This window comes from Oryctolagus cuniculus, chromosome 15 (assembly GCF_964237555.1).
Source record: "Oryctolagus cuniculus chromosome 15, mOryCun1.1, whole genome shotgun sequence".
NCBI classification, from domain to species: domain Eukaryota; kingdom Metazoa; phylum Chordata; class Mammalia; order Lagomorpha; family Leporidae; genus Oryctolagus; species Oryctolagus cuniculus.
Window position 1 is genome coordinate 11,287,132 of NC_091446.1, and position 21,342 is coordinate 11,308,473.

General features: G+C 56.7%; 1 protein-coding gene across 4 annotated transcripts in view; it reads right to left on the reverse strand.

The window, feature by feature from the left end:
* Positions 1-21,342, reverse strand: part of GRK5 (G protein-coupled receptor kinase 5) — a 208,261-nt gene that overhangs the window by 46,529 nt on the left and 140,390 nt on the right. The window contains exons 2-4 of one of the 4 annotated variants that reach the window (XM_051824221.2): positions 16,342-16,529; positions 12,753-12,865; positions 873-946 (exon numbers count right to left, since the gene is read on the reverse strand). In XM_051824221.2, the coding sequence (XP_051680181.1) occupies positions 873-896 (24 nt within the window). In that variant the 5' untranslated portion in view covers positions 897-946; positions 12,753-12,865; positions 16,342-16,529. Of the gene's footprint in view, positions 1-872; positions 951-12,752; positions 12,866-16,341; positions 16,530-21,342 lie in introns of all 4 variants that reach the window. The other 3 variants (XM_051824220.2, XM_051824219.2, XM_051824222.2) reach the window with 3 other exon arrangements.

Below are 21,342 nucleotides of genomic sequence, written 5' to 3' on the forward strand. Positions count from 1 at the left end.
CCCCGCCCCTGCCCCCCACACCAGCCTTGCACCCCCGCCCCTGCCCCCCACACCAGCCTTGTACCCCCGCCCCTGCTCCAGCCTTGCACCCCCGCCCCTGCCCCCCACACCAGCCTTGCACCACACCCCTGCCCCTCCACACCAGCCTTGCACCACACCCCTGCCCCTCCACACCAGCCTCGCACCCCCGCCCCTGCCCCCCACACCAGCCTCGCACCCCCACCCCTGCCCCCCACACCAGCCTCGCACCACACCCCTGCCCCTCACACCAGCCTCGCACCACACCCCTGCCCCTCACACCAGCCTTGCACCCCCACCCCTGCCCCTCCACACCAGCCTCGCACCCCTACCCCTGCCCCTCCACACCAGCCTCGCACCACACCCCTGCCCCTCCACACCAGCCTCGCACCCCTACCCCTGCCCCTCCACACCAGCCTCGCACCACACCCCTGCCCCTCCACACCAGCCTCGCATCACTGCTGCTGCCCCTCACACCAGCCTCGCACCCCCACCCCTGCCCCTCACACCAGCCTCACATCACCGCCGCTGCCCAGCACTTCCGCTGGGCAAGTCTGACCCCCACCAAGGCCAGGCTGCCACCTGTCCTGCAACCACCACTGGGGTATGCATGGTGGGTTGGTCCTTGGAGGGGACTAGGCCCTCAAAAGCAGACTTCCTGCTCCTGTGGAGCCTGGCCTGGACTACCCACTCCACAACCCACCCAGCTCAGGCGCCTTCTGGGGTGCACGAGGGTTGAGGGTCTCTGGAGACCCAGGCAGCCACAGCCCAGTGTCTCCTGGCTCCTGTGTCCCCTGGTAGGGATCCAGGGCCTCTCGTCTTTGATGGGCCTCCGGTGTCCAAGGGCCTCTTACCTTGGGGGTGAGGTACTTGGTCATAATCTCCTTCCCTTTCTCTCCCAGCTTTTCATCCGGGGTAACTTCATATTCTGCCTGAAACAAAAGTGGGAAGGAACAATGACAGATGTCCTCATGAGCGTCTCCCGGCTCCGAACCGTAGAAGTGCCTGCAGGAGACCCCTGACCAAGCCGTTCTTCCACAGCAGGGAAGCTGAGGTGCAGAGGGCGGGCAAGACCTGGCCAAGGCACCCAAACTGCTCTGTGTCTCTGGACACTGGCTCTAGTACAGTGACTCCACTGAGACCCCGGGAAGCCCCAGGAAGACACTGGTGCCAGCCCGCTGCAGTCGGACCCTCTAGGAGTGAGTGTGAGGGCTGGCGTCAGGGCGGCCAGGGCTGGGGACCACCGACTAGGATGAATCAGGAAACCACTGACCACCAAACCAGAGGGCAGGGACTGTCACTCAGACCTCACAAGCTGTGTGGCCCGAGATGCCGTGCGTGACCTCTCTGTAAAACACACACGGGACTGGCACTGACGTGCAGGGTGACTGTGCACACAGCAGGGGGTGAAGCTCTCAGCCAGGGCCCAGCACGTGACAAGTACCCTGCAGACAGATGCCACAGTCGCCTCCGATGGGGTCACTCCACCTGGCCTGCAAAAGCAACGCTATGGCTGCCTTACTTTCGCTTTACAGATTTTCTAGAGGTTTCTATTGGAGCCTCAAAAGAGCCCAGGTCGTGTTACAGGAGGCCAGGGGCTGCCACTGCGCCCATTCCTCTGCGGATGGGGATCAGCAGGGTCTGCAGTGGGAAGCGACTTCTCCAAGGTCACACAGGGGCAGCAGCAGGACCGCAAAAGCCCAGACCCCGCTCAGCACCACCAGACTGTAGGACTGCGCCTCGGCAGCCGCAGGAACCCGAGCTCGACAGACGAGGCCTCCACAACCCAGCCGTTTTTATTTCCTGAGCTCCCGGGTGGGGGTGCGGGGGCTCCTTGACTCACGTCTGACGCACTTGCCAAGTGGATGAAAGGCCTTGAGTTAACAAGCAGCCTGAGTGAGCTTGCCTTTTTGATTTAAACAAAGGGACTAATTGCAAATTGTTTATAACCATTTCAGAATCCACCACCCAAGGATTCGGCCTCAATCCCTAGGCACAGCTATTTCCAAGGCGACGCAGGCACTGTCCAGAGCAGACAGAACTCCTCCTCGAGGCCTCTGCTGGGGCCCCAGATGCCCCGCCCACTTCAAGACCACCTCACACTCTCCTCACCAGCCCAGAAGACCCTCCTGCACCCAGGGAAAGCTCAGGTGGCTCTTGGAACGTCCACAGAGGTGGCCGGGCTCATTCCCACCCAGAGAGCAAGCTTCCTTGTCTTCTGCTTCTACCACTCAGCCAGCGTTTGACGTTTTCTCCAAAGGAAAAACGTGAACACAGCGGTTGTTTGGGTCCCGGACCACAGGTTGGTGTTTCTGGAAGGAATCCGGGGCTGCACACTGAGGGCCAGAGAAATGCAGGCCTCACCCACAGTCACACGGCCGGCGCTGGAACAGCAAGGACAGGTGCACTGGCCCCCGGACTCCACTGAGCCACGGGGTCAGAGCCACTCCCCAAGACCCTCCTCGGCACCAGGCTGAGCCTTGAGGGAGTGAGGATTTCCTGATGATTTATCGCTGAATTCTTGACGTGCCCTAAGGAAAGTGGCTTCTTGATTTTTTTCTGTGATTTTTTCCCTCTTTACTCCCCCTAAATCCTCTAAAACCGACAAGGACACTGACTACACAAGGGGTATTATTTTTTCCCAATTTGCAGATGAAGAAACTGAGATTCTGAGAGGGTCAGATACAACAGGGCTAGTAAGTGACGGAGCTGGCAATTGTGTTCCAGAGGGGCCAAGCATTTTCCAGGGGGAGGCAAGAACGCTCCCAGCGTCTGCAGCGCCTCATGGCCCCGCCCCAGGGGAGCACAGCCAGCCTGCTTTGCAGGTCTCAGGCCTGTGGGGCTACTCAGCCTCACCGGGGCCACTGGACATGCGCTGTGACGGCGGGTCTCCCCAAGGCCCCGGGCTTACTCATCAGCCTCCATAACGCGCCAAGAAGACCATAGCTCTGGGATTCAAACAGGCGCTAGAAAACTAACGTCACTTTCAGGTCAGTGGCCGCCTGACAGAGGCCCGGCTGGGTGGACAGACACAGAGCTCCACAGGGAGGCAGCCGGGAGCACGTGGGGACAGGCCTCCCGGCCCCGGATCAAAAGGCCATTCTTTGAGGAGTCTGCGTCAGGCCACTGCCACCTGAAGAGCATTTGTGTTGAGAGGCAGAAGCCGAGGGAAGGCCTCCAGCCGGGCTCTCGGCACCGAGCGAGTCACCTGGCGTGACAGGCCCTGTCTCCACGCTGGGGCTCCCGGCTACATGTGTCAGGATAGGGGAGCCCGTGGCAGCTTCAGGCAGATGGCACTGCACAAGCTGGGACCGCCCAGAAACCACTGCCCTGGGAAGCCCCTTGGCCAGGAAGTGGGAGAAAGCTTTAAACCACAAGGTACGAGCACCGAGTGAGAGTTTGTGTCCCCGGCCCAGAATGCTATACTTCCACTGGGCTCAGGAAATGGCAGCCAGTCCCCGTACAGGGAAGGCGCTGGGATCTCCATCACCCAGGCCCCTCTCTGCCCATCCGAACCTCGTCCGTGCCCACAGCTTGCACCAACAAGCCAGAGCTCCGGGGAGCACCCATGCCACTGCTCTCGGAGGGTGCTCCTCTACCCAGACCCATGCCAGATTCACAGCCTGAGCCCAGGGCTGGCCCAAGGGCATGTGTGGGTGTGTGTGTGCGCGCGCGCACATGTGTACTGCTCCGACACAAAGAGCAAAACCCTGTACTGAGTTTAAGGAACAAAGGACTCCCCCTCACGTCGGAGTGTCCGCGCCCATGACACCCTGTCTTATAAACTGAGTGCTTCATCTCCTGGCTGCTCTCACTGTATCATCACCCTGACAATGCCAGAGAAAATATGTCCTGGCTATTAAAACTCACTTCCCTCTGATGGTCTCCAGAACCTGCCATGTTTTCAAAGGAGCCGGCTCCGGTTTAAAGGGCAGAGTCCGAGCTGCAGTCCTCTTGGCCCGGCCTGACTTTCTATGTCACCTCCTTCTTCCTGGAGCCCTTCCCCTGCCCTGCCAGGAAGCTGAAGTCAGAAATGCCATGAGTCTTGCCATCTCTGGCTCCTCAATTATCGACACGGTCAGCTTTCCCAGAGTCCTCGAGGCAGGGGCAGGGACATGCCTGGAAGGAAGCACAGCTCCCCACGGCCTTTTCTGGCGACACCCAGATCCACCCGCACCGGCCCGGCATCTTGCTTGTGCTGACCACACAGCTGCCCTGCGGAGTCCCTTCCCACCCCTCCCCTCCCTGCCATGAGTAAGGAGGGCCGTGAGGCCACGGCTGCTTCCTGCTAGCTCGTTCCCCAGCTGGACACTGCAGCTCCCTGGACCCCTCTTTTGAAGACCCTGCTGCTGTAGCCTGGCCTCCCCCCACCCCACGCCACCCTCCACCTCCTGAGTCTGTCCCTCCCCTGTGCCTGCAGGGTGGGAGGTGGTATAAAATGGCTCTGAGGCACCATCAGCGCTCTTTGCTCCCTGCTGGGCCGGTGCACTACAAACAGCCGTTCACTGAAAACGTCTCTTCATTCATGACCTGGATGGCTGTCTATTTCCTGCCAGGACCTTAGGTGGCCGGGCACTGACCTCAGCTTCCCAGCTAGCATGTGGAAGCCCTGCAGCAAGGGGTGCCCCAGGGACCCTGGCGTCAGATGGGCCTGCTCAGCCCCAAAGCCTGTGCCTGCCAGCTCAGACAGACTGTCCTCCGACCCTGCCTTCCACCCGAGCGTGCCACTGGCCTACCTTTGGACAACCTGTGACATGGAACTAGAGAAGGGAGGGAAGAGTGCAGTCCTGACTACACAGGAACATAGGTCGAGGTAGGGGCCCTGGGCTTCCCCGACAGTACCACGGCAGCCAGCGTGTGTCCCACGTCCTGGCTGGAGGCAGGTACTGGGCAGAAGGATGAGAAAAGGGGCACCCAGCCTCTGGGCTCATAGGCAGTATCGGGTCCCTTCTGTCTGCCCCATGATTCTAAGAGATTCTGCCCTGACCAGTACCCTCTCCCCCACCCCTGGCCTAGCTGCCCCTAGAACACTTCTGCACCCCTACCCACAACTAAAGCTCAGGAGGATACCACACAAAGGTCTTTGATGCTCCCTGTGGCTTTCTGTGGTCCTAAATGAAAAGAATCCCAACTTAGCCCAGCGCAGGCTAAACTGTCATCTCCTGGCTTTCGGAATCCAGGGATAAGTTGAGCAAGAGAATGTGCCAGGCCCAGAGTCCAGGAACCAGGGACACTGGGCCCTGCTGGAACCCCTCTCACCTGTGTGTGTGTGTACGTGTGTGTGTGTGTGTGTGCACGTGCATTGCCTTCATGGTTCTCAGTGCCGACTGGCTTGGTCCAGTGGTAGCAAACATGGCAGCCAGGGGTTTCCAGCGTTTTGTTTGAGGTCTTCTGTACCAGAGGATGGCCCCCCGCCTCAAGTCTGTCAGGTCAGAGAAAGGATTCCTCGGCCACCCTGGCTCACGGGCTCAGCCCTGCTCCCATCCACTGCAGTTTAGGGGTGACATCGTTCAGAAGCTTCCCGATAGCAGGGTATCTGGGGACCTGGGGTGGAGCACCCACAGGGCTGGACTACTCCATGGATGTCTACTCTGAGCTCATTTTCGAGGTAACCCTGCTCCCAGAGTCTGGCTTTGCCAGCTGTTTCTCCCTCTTTTGGAGAGCTCACAGCAGTGACAGGGAGTCAGAGTTGAGTAGGTACTGGATGTGGCCCCTAAGGAAGGGAAGTGGGAGAGTTAGTTTTCCTGGCGAGGCATTGCAGATGATTTTACCGTAAAATGCCAGATAATCGGGCACGTTTAAAGCCAGGTGGCAGCCCACTGGCTTCCTGTGCGCTTCTATGGCCTTGGGTTACAGAACTGCCTGGAAGGCCGTTAGCATTTCCCGACTCAGGACTCCACGTGTGGCACCCTCCTGTTTGCAGTCACCGCGATGCCCGTCAGTCACCGTGGCTCCCCTCCATTCAGATCCTTGAGAAGTCTCTTTCCACAGTGAGTGGAGCTCGCCTGCAGCAACGTGAGTGATGCGGGGGAACCGACAGTGTGGAAGCTCTGAGACTCCGTCATAAAAGCCACTGCAGCTTCAGCCAGGCCCTCTCGGATGCCTTGCTCGGGAGAGAGCCTGCCCGGTCCTGAGGAGGGCCATCAGGACGCCCGAGGCCTGCTGCCACCAGCCAGCATGCCCTGGGGGCCATGAGTCAGCTTGGGGGCAGATGCTCGGGCCATGGTCAAGTCTGCAGGTGACTGCCGCCCGGCCCACACTGGAACACATTTTTTTCACAGGCCTCGAACCAGCAGCACCTAAGCTAAACCATTTCCAAACCCCTGGCTCACCAAGCCTAAAAATAAGAGACATGAACCTGCTTGCTATGATCCTAAGCCATGAGGTCTTGAGGTAACGACTGGTCCTGAATAAGTGCCCAACTGCCAGCTGGCGTTTCTTCCGCCACCTAAACACCATCCTTCCTTGTGTATTTTTCTGTCTTTATTTCACCAGAGAGCAAAGCTCTGTGAGGCAGGAACTTCCTTCTGTCCACCGTGTGGTCCCTGCTGCTGAAACTGAGCCTGGCATGCAGGAGACGCTGGGCATCTGCCAAGCCCTCCCACCCCAACTCCAGACAGAAGGGACCTGGGACCTTTAAGTCTCACCCAGGTGTGGGGACAGTAGGGTTTCTGACAAGCCAGCTCCGGGTCAAGACCCCCCCAGGGCCCCCCCAGAGAACAGGCCCATGGCAAGGCCCTGTCACCCTGTGGCAGCTGACTCTCGCCAGGACCCCTTCCTGTCCCGGGGCATCTGGGCACCCCCCCCCCTTTGCCCTTGAGACCACATCTGGTCATGGCCTTGACTTGGGTCTTTGGCTGTTTCTCTGGGAGGGCAGTGGCCGTGGGGAGGGTCTTTCTCAGCTCCCTGGAAGCCACGGGATAAGCAAGACTGAGGCTAAGTCATTCCTGCTGCCCGCTGAAGGCACACAAACAGCGCTGCTGCCCAGCAAGTCACCGGGGTCCCATCTAAAAACAGCCACAGGCTTCTACCTGACTTGAAAAGGGCAGACGTGCGGGCTGTGCAAGTGGAGAGCCCTTCCCGCAGTTGTGGCGAGCCCGGTGAGAACCGGCTATTTTCAATAAGCTCCATGGGGGGGAGGGTAAATTCAGCAGGGAGGCAGGACTGGCACGGACAGTGTTGGCTGAGCCGCGGAGTGCCCCAGCAGCCGGCGACGACCAAGGGCACAGCTGCCACCTCCCTCCTCGGAGTTCCAGGCAGCAGAGAGGAAAAAACTGGCTGCAGACAGAAGTTACGCCAGCCTTGGAAAACTCAATAAAGTCTTCGTGTGTGAAAGAGGCGTCCCAGGGCTGTCACTTGACGTCAGGATGGGCGAGGAACCGGCAGCGCTTATTCCCAGGGATGCGGAGACAAATGTGGGGCGCGTCCCAGCCACTGGTGTGTGGCAGCTCCGCTGAGGCGGACGTCAGGGGCATCTGACGCATTAACACAGGGAGCCAGGCTCACGTTCCCTTTCTGAAGAACAGCTTTTGGTATAGGCCCAGAGAAAGGAGGGACTGCGGGATCAGGAGGCAGACAGCGGCCACTGGACCCCCCGCCCCTTTCTCAAGCTGACTGTGTGTGTCTAACAAAACACAGGGCCGGGAAATTCACTGGCTCCGAGGCTTCCCGTCACCCTGCTCTGCCCGTCACGTCTCCATACAGGTCCCAAAGCTGCCCGGCCGCCTCATCTTTTCCAAAGGGGCAGTAGCCCCTGTTGCAGGGCTCCACCGTTGGTCCTCATGGCTCCTCTCCATCTCTCCATCTGCAGTCACCTGTGTGCTGAGCTCATCCAACGCCAGTGCCTGCTGACAAACCCCAGGGCTCTCCTAGCCCAGCCCTGTCTGGGACTCCACTCAATCAAATACCATCTCCCTTGAAACAGGTGCACTTGGGGGCCTATGGACATGGCAACCTGTGTGAGTCTATGGTGCAGCCCCTGACCTTGCCCCTCCTGGACCTAACCACAGCCTTGTCCTCCCTACCACCTTCCAGCTGCCCAGGCCACAGCGTAACAGCCATCGCTAACTCTCCTCTTACCCTCAGTCCATTGAGAAACACCATGAATACTGCCTTCCACACAACACCCCAGGAGGCAGGCGTCTGGCTTGGTGGTTAAGACACGTGTGTCCCAGAGCACAGTGCCTGGGTTCGAGTTCCCACTGTACACATGATTCCAGCTTCTTGGAGGTAGAAGGTGATGCTTCAAGTAGTTGGGTCTCTAACACCCATATGGGAGACCTGGATTAGGTTCTTGGCTCCTGGCTTTGCCTGGCTCAGCCCCAGCAATCCAAGAAGGAACCATGGGTTAACCGGCTCCAGCTCACACCCCATGTTAGTCAACAGACCTGGGTTCTGCATATCAAGTGCTGCTGCCACCTCAGAGAGGAAGACCCAGGGGCCAGTGTTGCGGCGTGATGGACCAGCATCCCATATGAGCGCTGCTTCAAGTTCCTGTTTCTCTGCCTCCGATACGGCTCTGTGCTAATGCACCTGGCAAAGCACTGAGTGGCTGAGCTGAGCCCAAGTGCTTGGGCTCCTGCTACCCATGTGGGAGACCCAGATATTGCTCCAGGTTCCTGGCTTTGCCTGGACTGCCCTGGCTGTTGCAGTCATTTGGGAAGTGAACCAGCAGATGGAAGATCTCTCTCTCTCTCTCTCTCTCTCTCTGCCTTTTGAATCATTAAATCTTAAAAAAAAAAAAAATCCAGATAGCTGCCCCATCCAGCCACAGGACACAGAACCCTTAGGAAGTCACTCCTACTCTCCAGCTCCCAGCGAGGGAGACTGAATGTGATCAAGTTTTCAGATCCAACCAGCAACTGACACGGAGTAGAGAAACCTGAGAAATGGCTTGGGGGTGACAATGGAAAATGAGACTGTGGGAAACCCTGGTGGAGGACAACAAATCCACCACAGGGGGAGGTGGTTTTGGGGCAGCAGAGAGTCAAGGAGACCAACCTATCACAGTGCGTGCCCCTTATCCAGACCAATTCAAACTGCTTAGACACACATGTACAAAGTGCATGAGGGGAGATGAGGGGAGCCGGTATCTGGTTTACTGGCTAAGACGTCTGCATCCCACATGGACCGCCTGGTTCAGCTCCTGGCTCTGGCTGCTGTTCCAGTCTCCTGTTAACGCGGATCCTATGAGACAGCAGGCAATATAGGTAACTAGGTCCTGCCACCCACGTGGGAGGCGAGATTGAGTTCCTAGCCTCCTGCTTCCGCCTGGTGCAGGCACAGCTGTTGTAGGCCTCTGGGGAGTGAATCAGTGGGTGGCAACGTTCTCTCTGCCTCTGTCTCTTAAATTAAAAAGTTTAAGTGTCTATAAAATGTTGAGAAAATTTGAAATTTGAATGCTGCCTAATAGTTGATAATTGAAACTAATTTTTAAAAAATTATTTATTTTTTACTTGAGAGGCAGAATTACAGACAGAGCGAGGTCTTCCATCCACTGGTTCACTCTCCAAATGGCCACAATGGCAGAGCTGGGGTGATTCCAAGTCAGGAGCCAGGAACTTCTTCTGGATCTCCCACGTGGATACAGGGCTCCAAGCATTTGGGCCATTTCCCACTGCTTTTCCAGGCTGTTACCAGGGAGTTAGATCACAAGTGGAGCAGTCAGGACTCTGTCTGTGCCCATATGGGATGCCGGCACCACAGGTGGGCTTACCCTATTATGCCACAGTGCCAGCCCAAAGAAAAATGTTTAGCTATGATAATAGTATTGCTAGTATTAGGTTAATTTTTTTTTTTACAAAGATACATTTATTTATTTGAAAGAGTCACACAGAGAGAAAACAATTCTTCCATCTGCTGGTTCACTCCCCAGATGGCTGCCATGGCCAGGGCTGGCCCAGGCTGAAGCCAGGATCCAGGAGCTTCTTCCACAACTCCCATGTGAGTGCAGGGGCCCAAGCACTTGAGCCACCTTCCACTGCTTCCCCAGACACATTAACAGGGAGCTGGATCGGAAGTGGAGCAGCTGGGACTCGACCTGGCACCCACGTGGGATGCCAGAGCCGCAGGAGGCAGCTTTACCTGCTCTGCCACAGAGCCAGCCCCATGTGGTATTATAAGAGCCTTTTTTTTTAGAGACACATATGCAAGATTCATAGATGAAATTATATGATATCTTAGATTTGTCACAAATGCTACAGAGGTGAGGATAGGGGCATGGATGAACCAAGACTGGCCACAAGTTCCTTGTTGCTGAAGTGGGATAAGGCTGCATGGGGTTCATTAAACCATTCTGCTGACTTCTGCTTTTCATGGTGCAAAACTTCCCATAATAAAAAGTCATAAAAACAGCAGGCACTGCCCCCCCCCACCCCGCAGACACAAACCCCTCAGTCTGGGCTTCGGTACTAGCGTTTCTTTTTTTTTTTAATTAATTAATTTATTATTTTTTTGACAGGCAGAGTGGACAGTGAGAGAGAGAGGCAGAGAGAAAGGTCTTCCTTTTGCTGTTGGTTCACCCTCCAATGGCTGCTGCAGCCAGCGCACCACGCTGATCCGATGGCAGGAGCCAGGTACTCACCCTGGTCTCCCATGGGGTGCAGGGCCCAAGTACTTGGGCCATCCTCCACTGCACTCCCTGGCCACAGCAGAGAGCTGGCCTGGAAGAGGGGCAACAGGGACAGAATCCGGCGCCCCGACCGGGACTAGAACCCGGTGTGCCGGCACCGCAAGGCGAAGGATTAGCCTAGTGAGCCACGGTGCCAGCCGGCACTAGCGGTTTTAAAGGCTCCCAAAGCGTTGCCAATGCTCAGCCAAGGTTGAGAACGATCAGCCCCTGGGACGAGAGACTCCGCACCGCACCTGTGTTGAAGACCCAGGCAGAGTTTGTGGGGGGGAACTAGTCTGGGAGAGGTCATGGGGCTTCGTGCACATGGCCCCTGACCAGGTTGGAGGGGCAGTGCCCAGATGCCAGGCTTGTGTGGGGGTGCGTCAGGGCCAGTAGCTCCAAGGCCTGGGAGAAGGTGCTAATTGGATGTGGTGACCTTGAGGGGGCCTGTGTGGCTTTGGTGGAGGTGTCCAGGGGGCAGGCTGGCTTGTGGCTCTAGGGATCCTGAGGCAGCCACAGGAACTTGAGCCCCAAACCCAGACAGTGTGAGGGCTGTAGAGATGTCAGTATCTTGGTCCTGGCTACTGGGAGGAGGCCTGGGCAGCCCCACTGCTCACCTCACTTCTTGCCCTCCCACCCTCTCTCTCCCTCCTCAGATAGAAACGCGACGGGTGGGGCTGGCGCTGTGGTGTAATGGGTAAAGCTGTTGCCTGAGGTGCTGGCATCCCATATGGGTGCTGGTTTGAGTCCTGGCAGCTCCACTTCTGATCCAGCTCTCTGCTGTGGCCTGGAAAAGCAGTGGAAGATGGCCCAAGTGCTTGGGCTCTTGCATCCACGTGGGAGACCTGGAAGAAGCTCCTGGCTTTGGATGGGTGCAGCTCCAGCCGTTGCAGCCAACTGGGGAGTGAACCATCATATGGAAGACCTCTCTCTCTCTCTTTCTCTTCCTCTCATTCTCTCTCTGTGCAACTCTGACTTTCAAATAGATAAATAAGTCTTGAAAGAAAGAAAGAAAGAAAGAAAGAAAGAAAGAAAGAAAGAAAGAAAGAAACCCAATGGGCAGGTGGCCAGCCCTGGTGCCCACCCTGCCTTCCAGACGAGTGTTGAGGGACTCCTGGACAATCCTCCATCCCGTCCTCAGAGCCCACGCAAAGCCACCAGCCTTTGTTCAACAGATGAGTGACTGGCAAGGTGAAGGAAGACCCCAGGACATCAAGCAGGACCACTGAACCAGCAACCTGCAGATTCACAGCTGTCAGACTGCCTAGAAATGGCCGGCGCACATTCATCCCACGGGCACTTGCTGGCTGATGGTGTGTGCAGAGCACTGTGCTGAGCGGGGGCAATGGGAGCCCAGGCCTGCCCTCAGGGAGCTGGCACTCGAATGGGAAGCACTCAGGAAACAAGCTGACGCAGTCAAACTTCACAACTCTGTAAAGTGGGTTCTCGGGGGCCAGCACTGTGGCATAGTAAGGTAAGCCTCAGCCTGCAGTGCCAGCGTCACAAATGAGAGCCAGTTCAAGTCCTGGCTGCTCCTCTTCTGATCCAGCTCCCTACTAATGGCCTGGGAAAGCAGCAGAAGATGGCCCAAGTGCTTGGGTACCTGCATCCACATGGGAGACCTGGAAGAAGCTCCTGGCTCCTGGCTTCAGCTTGGCCCAGCCCCGGCCACTGCGGCCATCTGGGGAGTGAACCAGAGGATAGAAGATGTCTCTCTCTCCCCTTCTCTCTTTGTATGCCTGGCTTTCAAATAAATGAATAAATCTTTAACAAAGGAGTGTTTTCATCTGGGGATGGGGCACAGGCTGTAAGAGCCACCTAATGCATCAGGAAGACAACATGCAACATCTCCAGGCAAGGCCTCCCACGGTGACCCAGGCTCCTGGCATCACACAGCTGACGGCGCCTCTTTATAGCAGCAGCAACAAGGTCCAGGGCGGGAGGCGAACCAGCCAAGGCCACCTGTTAGGTTTAGATCCTGAGACAGCTTTTGTCCTCTTAAAGTCCAGGAGCTCCATAAGCCACAGGTTTAATCTTCACCCGCCTCAGTCAAAAATGGGGGCTCATCGCAGAGCATCAAAGCTCCCCCCACCCCCCACCCCGCGCCCTGGGAGCAGGGACTTACCACCTCGTCCAGGAACTGGATGTAACCCTCCAGCCCAGGCCTGGTCTCACAGAACTGCCGGAAAAGCAGCCTCCCGATTGGCTGCTTGTCACATAAACTGCAGTAGTCTCTGTCTGGAGGAAGAAAGGAGAGTGTGTGAGGCCCAGGGAGGGCCAGCCGGGCCGTCCAGCAACCCAGACCCAGACCCAGACCCAGACCCAGGCCCAGACCCAGGCCCAGGCCCAGACCCAGGCCCAGGCCCCGCACGGATGCAGCCAGGTGACCGGCAAGCTCTCAGGACCCCATGCATCTGCCAGGGCCAAGGTCATTGTGCAGGGAGGTGCCAGCCTCCAGTATGTGCTTGGAGAGGCCAGCAGTTCCGGGGACTGTGTTTCTGCTCCTGGCTGGCCAATCAGCACATGGTATTCTCTGACTATGGTGACTGGGCACAGCTGGCAGGCAGGTCACCTAAACCAGTCCCGTCAGCGTGACCCACACACGTGGGCTTTTGGTTTGGAGGCTGTGGTGTGGCAGAGAGTTCGCCTCACTGCATCAGAGTGGCTGTGAGGACAGGGCTGGCACAGAGGAGACCAGAGCCGGGAAAGCCTGCTGACGTCACGTGTCTCTGGATCTCACCACGCCCACAGCCCAAACCACATCTGAAAAGCTGCTTTATGAGAGGTAACACATCCCTTTGTTCAGGGAGTTGGAAAACATCTTAAAGTTACTTCTAATTCAGAGCATCCTAGTGGCTGTGATTTTTTTTTCTTAAACTGGAGCAAAGCCCGGTCTTAGGATGCTTCAGATTATGAAAGCCTTGCACTTCCCAGCCAAGGAGCTACAGGAACAGAGACAGGAAGTGAGCCGCACTCAGCCACTCAGCAGCCAGGAGGGCTAGGAGGAGGACACTGCAGAACTCCAAGTGCGGGGACCAACTCCAGGCCCAGGGACCCGGTGCTGAGCCAGTGACTTGCTGTGTTACTTCAAGCAACTCACTTGCACTCTCTGGGCCTCGGTTTTCAGCTCTGGATCTGGAGCTGGGCTGGGGATGAGGGGGGCTGGGAAGAGGATGGTGGCACTCTGGCAGGAGGGAGGCTGGGCTGGAAGGAATGACGGCTGTCTCCTGGCTGAGTGTGGAGGTGCTAGCCATCCACACAAGGTCTCTCTGGAGACGGAGTGCAGCAAGGGGACTGAGCACCTCCCTCACGCCAGCTTGGGCTCAGTCGTGGGTCCCCAGAGCCTTTGTCTATGGAAGGCCAACCCCCGACGCACAGTGGGAGACCTGGTAGCAGTGAGTGTGGCTCCTGGAGCTACACTGCCAGGGTTCAGATCCCGGCTCCACCGCTCACTGTGGCCTTGTGATCTGGGGCATTTTTACCCCTTGGCTTCCTCATCTGTAACCTGGGTACAATGACAGCACCTGCTTCCCAGGACCACCATGAGGACTGAACAAGACAATTCATAGAAGGTACTCAGACCAGAGCCTGCTTAGAACCACCACCACTGTCAGCATGGATGTAGGGTCTGGGGTCTGTTCCATCTCCCTTCTGGCTCTCTCTGAGTCTGCACAAATCCAGCCTAGGCCTGCCTTTGGCTCTAGGGGCACTGAAGGCTCATGACTGAATGGGCCATTCAGGTCGGGGCACATGGTGGAGTGGGCCCTGGAGTCCTCCGAGGGCCTCTGCCAGAACTTCCTGGAAAACTTCCTGCTCATCTCCAGGATGCCAAGGCCTTGGGACTGGTCAGCCAAAGCCACAGGGGCCATGTTTCCTCCACACAGCATGAGCCCACAGAGCGCAAAGCCGGCAAGGGGGGAAGCAGAGCTGAGGGGGGCAGGGAGGGGCCTGCAGGGCACCCCTGCCAGAGGCCAGCCTGTGCCTGGACGTCTGCCCACCTGCCAAGCACAGGGCTCAGGCCAGGAGTTTTACTGCCTACTGCTCCATGCACGTGAACCGGGGGTAGGGGATATTTTTGCAGGAATTCCCCAGTTCTAAGTGTCACATGCAGATGAAAGTGCTCAAAGGTGCCGCCTTCTCTCCAGCAGGTACTTTAACCAACAGAATGAGCCACCTGCCACGTCTCCCTCCTCGTCCCCTCCCAGAGGGGGTTGGTGGCTCAGAATGGCCTTGGACTGCTGCCTTCACTCCGCCCTTCAACTGTGGGTGCAGGCTTGGCCACCGCAGGCCCAGATGGCTCATGGATGGCCGCTCCAACAAGCATTAGCCTCCGCCACTTCCGGGCGGGTGGGGAGGTGGGCTACTCTGTTGGAAGGGGCAGCAGGGGGGTGTGTGGGAGAGCAGACAAGATCCCAAGTGACAGTTATAAAATGTCAACTTTGATGAGTGTTACTGTCAGCCACAGCAGGGAACCTGGTCTCCGTTGCCTGCTCCGGGTCTGCGGCCTGCACCTGTTAGCACAGTGCAGCTACAGCTTGTCTTCTCACCACCTCCCGCTCCACCTGGTCCCTCAGGGGGCAGAAAACAGACCTTCACACCCTTTCCCAATCAGCCGAGTCCCCCGGCACAAACCCAGGCCCGGAGTAAATGCCTCTGCCTCCAAGGCCAGTTTTATTCGGATGTGGGAGCGAGCACCGAGCTCCTATGTGACTCGAGCAAGGCACCCCCCCCCCCTTTCAACAGCAATGATCAGATCTCGTGTGCCACGTTGTGATTCCTTCCGAGTTCCTCCAACAGCATTCTTCTCTCTCCATATGGCGTTTGCTGCCAGTGTGGAAACAAGGCTGTTATAAACTCACAGCACAGCCAACACTGTGTGAGTCCCACACAAGCTGTCTGCGCCTCTCCCAGCTGTACGGGAAGCCACTGATTTGCAGCCCCGCAAGAAAGAAAAGGAGCCGTAATCACCTGTTCAGACTCTTTGCTCAGCCTGCGATAAAGATAAATGGGCCCGAGGAAGCGCCCCAAACGACCGCAAAATCAAAGTGCTGCGCTTGCAGCGCCTCTTAAAGAGATCTGGGCCGGCGGAGGAGGATGATGAACTTGGGGATGATGGAGGCGACAGGAGGAGAAGCGAGTCGAAGTCGCCTGTGTGCCAAGGACAAGGCCCAGGTGCAGGGGCTTCTTGAAAGCCAGGAGGCTCCGGGAGCTCTGCCGTCTGACTGCGGGGCTCTCTGTCTGGGCTGCTTCTCCAGGGCTGAGACCCAGGCTGCAAGGGGATCTTCCCTACCACAACCCCGCTCCCGAGTGTGGTCTGCTGGGGTTGCTGTGGAGACACCCAGAGGGGCACAAGCCTAGTCTCTGCCTCTCACACCGCGAGGCCTCGGGGCTGCCACCCACACAGGCACACACACACTGCACACCCCGGCTCTTCCAAAACACGAAAATCCTCTGGGCCACATCTCTCGCTGAACCTCTCCTCCAAGCCAGAGGAGGGCTGTCATGGTGTAACACATAAGAGTCCAAGGCTCCCCTGCACAAAAGTATCCCCAAATCATCCATTCTGCTTTGCTCTTTTGGGTCCTTTGCTCATTCAGTGAACTCTTTTCCAAGGTCTCCTACTTTTTGATACTAGAATGTTCCTTCCATTTTGAGAGTTTTTCCTTGAATTCAACACTTGGGGGAGGGTGGGAAGGGATACACTCGATACCCACAGGCAGGTCAATGGTCCAGTAACAAGCTCGGCGTGGACAGCTGACCATCAGCAGAGATGCGAAGGGGTGGGCCCCATCTCCGTGATGCGATGCTTGGCTGCAGGCTGCGGCATCTCCAGGGGAACGAGAAGGATCTAGAACACCCCTCTGGGAGAGGCTGGGAGAGCAGCTGGACTCAGGCAGTGACACTGGGGGAGCAAGGATTTGATAGCAAATACATCAGGTACAGTCCACAGAAAGGGGGAGGGCGACCGGGTGCAGTGTGGCGTCTGCGACACTTTGAGAGGAGGTCCCTTGCCTGAGTGAGGACCTGGCTGAACACCATGTGTGGTTTGTTTCTTCCAGGAACGCCCACAGCTGAGCTGGGGAGATAGTGCCACCCTCTTCCTGTGGCACATTACATGCCAGTCATGCCCTCAGCCAGCACTGTTGTCGCTCTGTGCAGTCCCTTAGCAAGTTAACAGACACCTGCCGAGTCATGGGCTCAGAGGGAGGCAGATCCGTTGATGTGCTGGGAAGACCAGCCATGTGATCATGTTCATGGATCAAAACTACAGAAGCCAGCTGGGGAGGGCCTGAGAGGGTGTCTTGGCACAGGGGGTACAGACATGCTCTCATGATGCTGGGTCAGTTTCAGGGGTGCCCACGGGAGGGCAGGCAAGAATGGAAAGGAGAATGGTGGTGTAGCTGGAGGCAAGGCAGGCAGGGGGAGAAACCAAGACCAGGTGAAGAATAAGACAAAGGGGAAAGTCAGAGATCCATGAGGCCAGGGACTGCGGAGGACCAAGGAGAAGCCACAGTGGTGAGGGACCCTCCAGGGAGACCCAGGAGGACCTGGAAGGTGTGCTGAAGTGTGGGACAAGCCACGCTGGGACGTGAATTCAGGCCTGGGTCTGTGACCACTTCCGAGTAACACTGAGTGGCTCTTCAAGAATGGCTTGAAGAAGACGGACAGAACGCGGTGGGTTGCCTGGGGTTGGAAGCTGAGACACAAAGGGGCAAGCACCAGCATGACCAGCGAGGGGGCCAGCAAGGAAGCTTTACTGACTGCGGATGGAATATCTGAAATATACATGCACACATGCACGCACACACACACACACAGACAAGCACCAGCATGAACAGCGAGGGGGCCAGCAAGGAAGCTTAGCTGACAGCGGATGGAATATCTGAAATATACATGCACGCATGCACACACACACACACACACACAGACAAGCAGCATGCATGTCCTGAGTGTGGCCACAGCCACGTCACTGCCAACTCTGACTTTGCCAGGTGGGGCATGACACTTGCTGAGTTGTCAACCAACAGAGGGCGCAACGAGACAAGAGGCCCTGTCCTCGCCCTCTACCCAGGCATGCCCGGATGCTTTGCCAAGACCTGCCCTGGTCTCCCAGCGCAGCACCACGGCCCACTGCCAAGGACACCACAGAGGTACAGCACCGGGCCGAGGTTACACTTTGGCTCTGGCGTCCACCCTGTGTAACCTTGGACAAGTCACTTCCCCTTCCCAGGCCCAAAGAATTACAGTAAAAACCTCTATGCCCCTTCTCAGGCTGGAGGCCTCCCGGGTGACAGCATCACAGTGGAGGATGATCACAGGGACTTGGGCCAGATCCTGAACCAGGATTCCAGGTCTCCGCTTGTGCCCCGCTCCAGAGGGGATCCCTGGCCTGGCATCAGGCCCCCCGCCCTGAGGCAAGGATCAGCAACCTTCCCTGTAAAGGACTAGTAGTGAATATTGAGGCTCGGAGGGTCACAGGGTCTCTCACATGATTCAACTGCTGTAGCAAAGGCCTCCCCAGACAACACATACACTGTCCCCAGGCACGGCTGTGGTCTGGTAAGACAAGCACAGGGCCTGGCCCCTGCTCTGCACAGTCTCTCTCTTTTCCTGGGCCCTAGGCCTCCCGCCCTATACAAGGAGATGGTGACCCAGCTGCTCCGCCACAGCCTGCTGCCTTCCTGGGGCAGGGACCCCGCGGCTGCCTGGAGAGGACCAGGGAGGAGCCTTCGGGCTGCTGAAGCAGTTGCCATCATGTGCTGCTGTGATCAGTGGCAGAGGGAGCCAGGAGTAAAATCAGAAAACGCAGGCTGGGGGCCGGCACTGAGGCATAGCAGGTAAAGCTGCTCCCTGCTGTGCCGGCATCCCACATGGGCACTGGTCTGAGAACGGCTGTTCCACTTCTGACCCAGCTCTCTGCTATGGCCTGGGAAAGCAGTAGATGATGGCCCAAGTGCTTGGGCTCCTGGTCCATGTGGGAGACCTGGAAGAAACTCCTGGCACCCGGCCTTGGATTGGCCCCGCTTTGACTATTGTGGCCATTTGGGGAGTGAACGAGCAGATGGAAGACTTCCTCTCTCTGCCTCTGCCTCTTTGTTACTCTTTCAAATAAATAAATATTAAAAAAAAAAAAAAAAAAACCCAGGCTCATTCCTGCATGAGTCCAGACCCTCCAAAGTCAAGTGCTCTCTGGAAAGAACCTAAATGTCTGTCACCAGGTAGGCAGGAATTTCAGACAGTGGCGTAGTCATGCCTCAGACATCACTCAGCATCAGAAAGGCGCACACGGTCAACACACACCACATGGATACTCTCCAAAGCATCACGCCAAGTCAAAGGACCAGACACACAAGACTCATGCAACTGCTGAGTTCACTCATCTGACGTTCTAGAAAAAGCAAGCCAAGAGCGACAGAAATCAGCCCAGAGGCTGGGTGTAGGGGTAGGGTTGAGGAGGAAACTTCCTGGGGAGACGAAAATGCTCTAGGTTAAGATGGTCGTGGTTGAATGCCTGTATCTGTTTGCCAAAAGTCATTGAGCTGTATGCTTAAAGTTGGCGAATTTTCCTGTAGGTAAGCACTAGTGCTTCAAAAAGCGGAGCAAAGCAAAGGAAGAAAGTTTAAGGTCAGTCACCTCGGCTCTCTGAGCTTGGTTCCTCATCTATAAAATAAGAAAATCCTAACTGTTGCCTCACTCCAGAATGGCTTTGCTCAAGTGTGGGGGTCCGTGGCATCAGGGGACTGGTGGAAATTCAGACTCTCCAGTTTACAGCAGCGCCTTCCCAACCTTCTATGGGACAGGACCGGTCGCTACAACATGTAGCTGTCACAGACTGCCACTTCTGTGAAGGCCACACCACCCATGCCTTCCCACGCAGGTCTGACAACAGCCAAGGCCCCGTGAGCTGCTGAAGGAGACCAGTCTCCCAACCCTGCTTGGGAGCAGAAAAGCTGTTGGGGTGGGCCCGCTCTGGAAACACAAGTTGTGGTTTTGAATTTTCCATTTATTTGAAAGGTACAAAGACAGAGGTCTCCCATCCTCTGGTTCATTCCCCAAATGCCCACAATGGCCAGGGCTGGGCCAGGCCCAAGCCAGGAGCCAGAAGCCCCATCCAGGTCTCCCACATGGGTGGCAGGGACTCAAGTGCTAACCTGCTGCTCCCCACAGTGCACACTAGCAGGGAGCGAGAGTTGGGAGCCAAACTGGGACTTGAACCCAGGTGCTCCAAGATGGGGTCCAGGCATCCCAAGCAACTCTGCATCATCAAACACGTCCCATTTTCAGTATTAATATCCCTTCCTTAGGAAAGCCACCCCTTTCTCTATCTGCAATAATTGTTTGAGTGAGGCCCAAACAGGCCTCAGAGGTAGGCACAGGACCCAGGCCTCGGCAGTCTGAATCTTTTACTGGCACTCAGGAAAATAGAACACAGAAAACTGAAGGCAAGTCACCTGAGTTCTCTGAGCTTGTTTCTTCACCTATAAAACAGGAAAACCCTAGTGGCTGACTCACTCAAGAATGGCATTGCTCCAAGTGTGGCCACATCCGCGTTGCCTGGGAGACCAGTGGGTATGCAGATTCCCCCGCCCCACTTTTTATTGGCACAATCTTGGACTTTTATTGGCACTCTAAAGAAAGTCACTTTTTCTTTCTCCTAAGTCTTAAATTCTTAAGACCATATAAGCCTGGAGTTGTTGGTGGCTACCTTGTGGTCATGTGGAAGACCTGCCAGAGAATGAAGTGGCCAGCACAGGAGTGCTATCCTGATGACGTGTGAGTCCTGGATCCAGCTATACCTGAAGCATGTGATCTTCCCCTGGACTTTCCAGTTCCACAAACCGAGAGATTTCCTTTGATCCTTAAGCTACTTTGATTTGGGTTTCAGTCACTTGCAGCCAAAAATGTGCTGACTAATAAGCCCTTCGGGTTCAAAGAGTATCTGGGAGACTACAAGTGAGAACCTGCATCCTAGGCCTGAGCAAGCAGTGAAACGCTCCACCACACAGTCGCCACCACCAGCTGCGGCAGCCCTGGTGAGGAATTCCTGTCCTCTGCTTCCACCACGATGCTGGGCCTTCACGGAGACTCTGGAAGGTCTGATCAGTGCAGCATCTCAGGAACAACAGAGCTTGGCCCACACTGCCTGCATCCCGGAGACAGGCAGGGCTGCCTTGCCCAGACGTGGTCTCATCCAGAGCCTGCACAGGCGTGGGTCTGAATCCTACCTCTGTCCTCCGCTCGAAGGCCCACAACTGGGTCAATACTGGCTGTGCCTTTAGACATTTTTGGTTGTCTCAGCTGGGGGTTACTACCGACATGGAGTGGATAGAGGCCAGGGAGGCGGCTGGGCAGCCCGTCCCAAAAACACAGAATTATCCAGCTCTGAGTGGCAAGAGTGCCATCCACGGCTGAGCAGGTCTGTGTGGCAATGCAATCTTGGGTCAGTCCCTCTGCCTGAGGCCTAGCTGCCTCCCATACCCAATGGGCAATGAGCATTAGCCCATGGCTACCAAGGACTTGCAAGAGCGTACGTGAGCCCCTAGCCCAGTCTGAGTGCACAGTATGTGCTTCATAAACAGCAGCCATTTGAACAGACCTAGACTCCAGAAATGACGGCTTTCACTCCTCTAGAGAGTCAGAAAGGAAATGGGACGTAGCCAGGAAAGGGGACTTGACCTCCCAGCTGCACCAAAGGTGGCAAAGTTTGCTCTGCT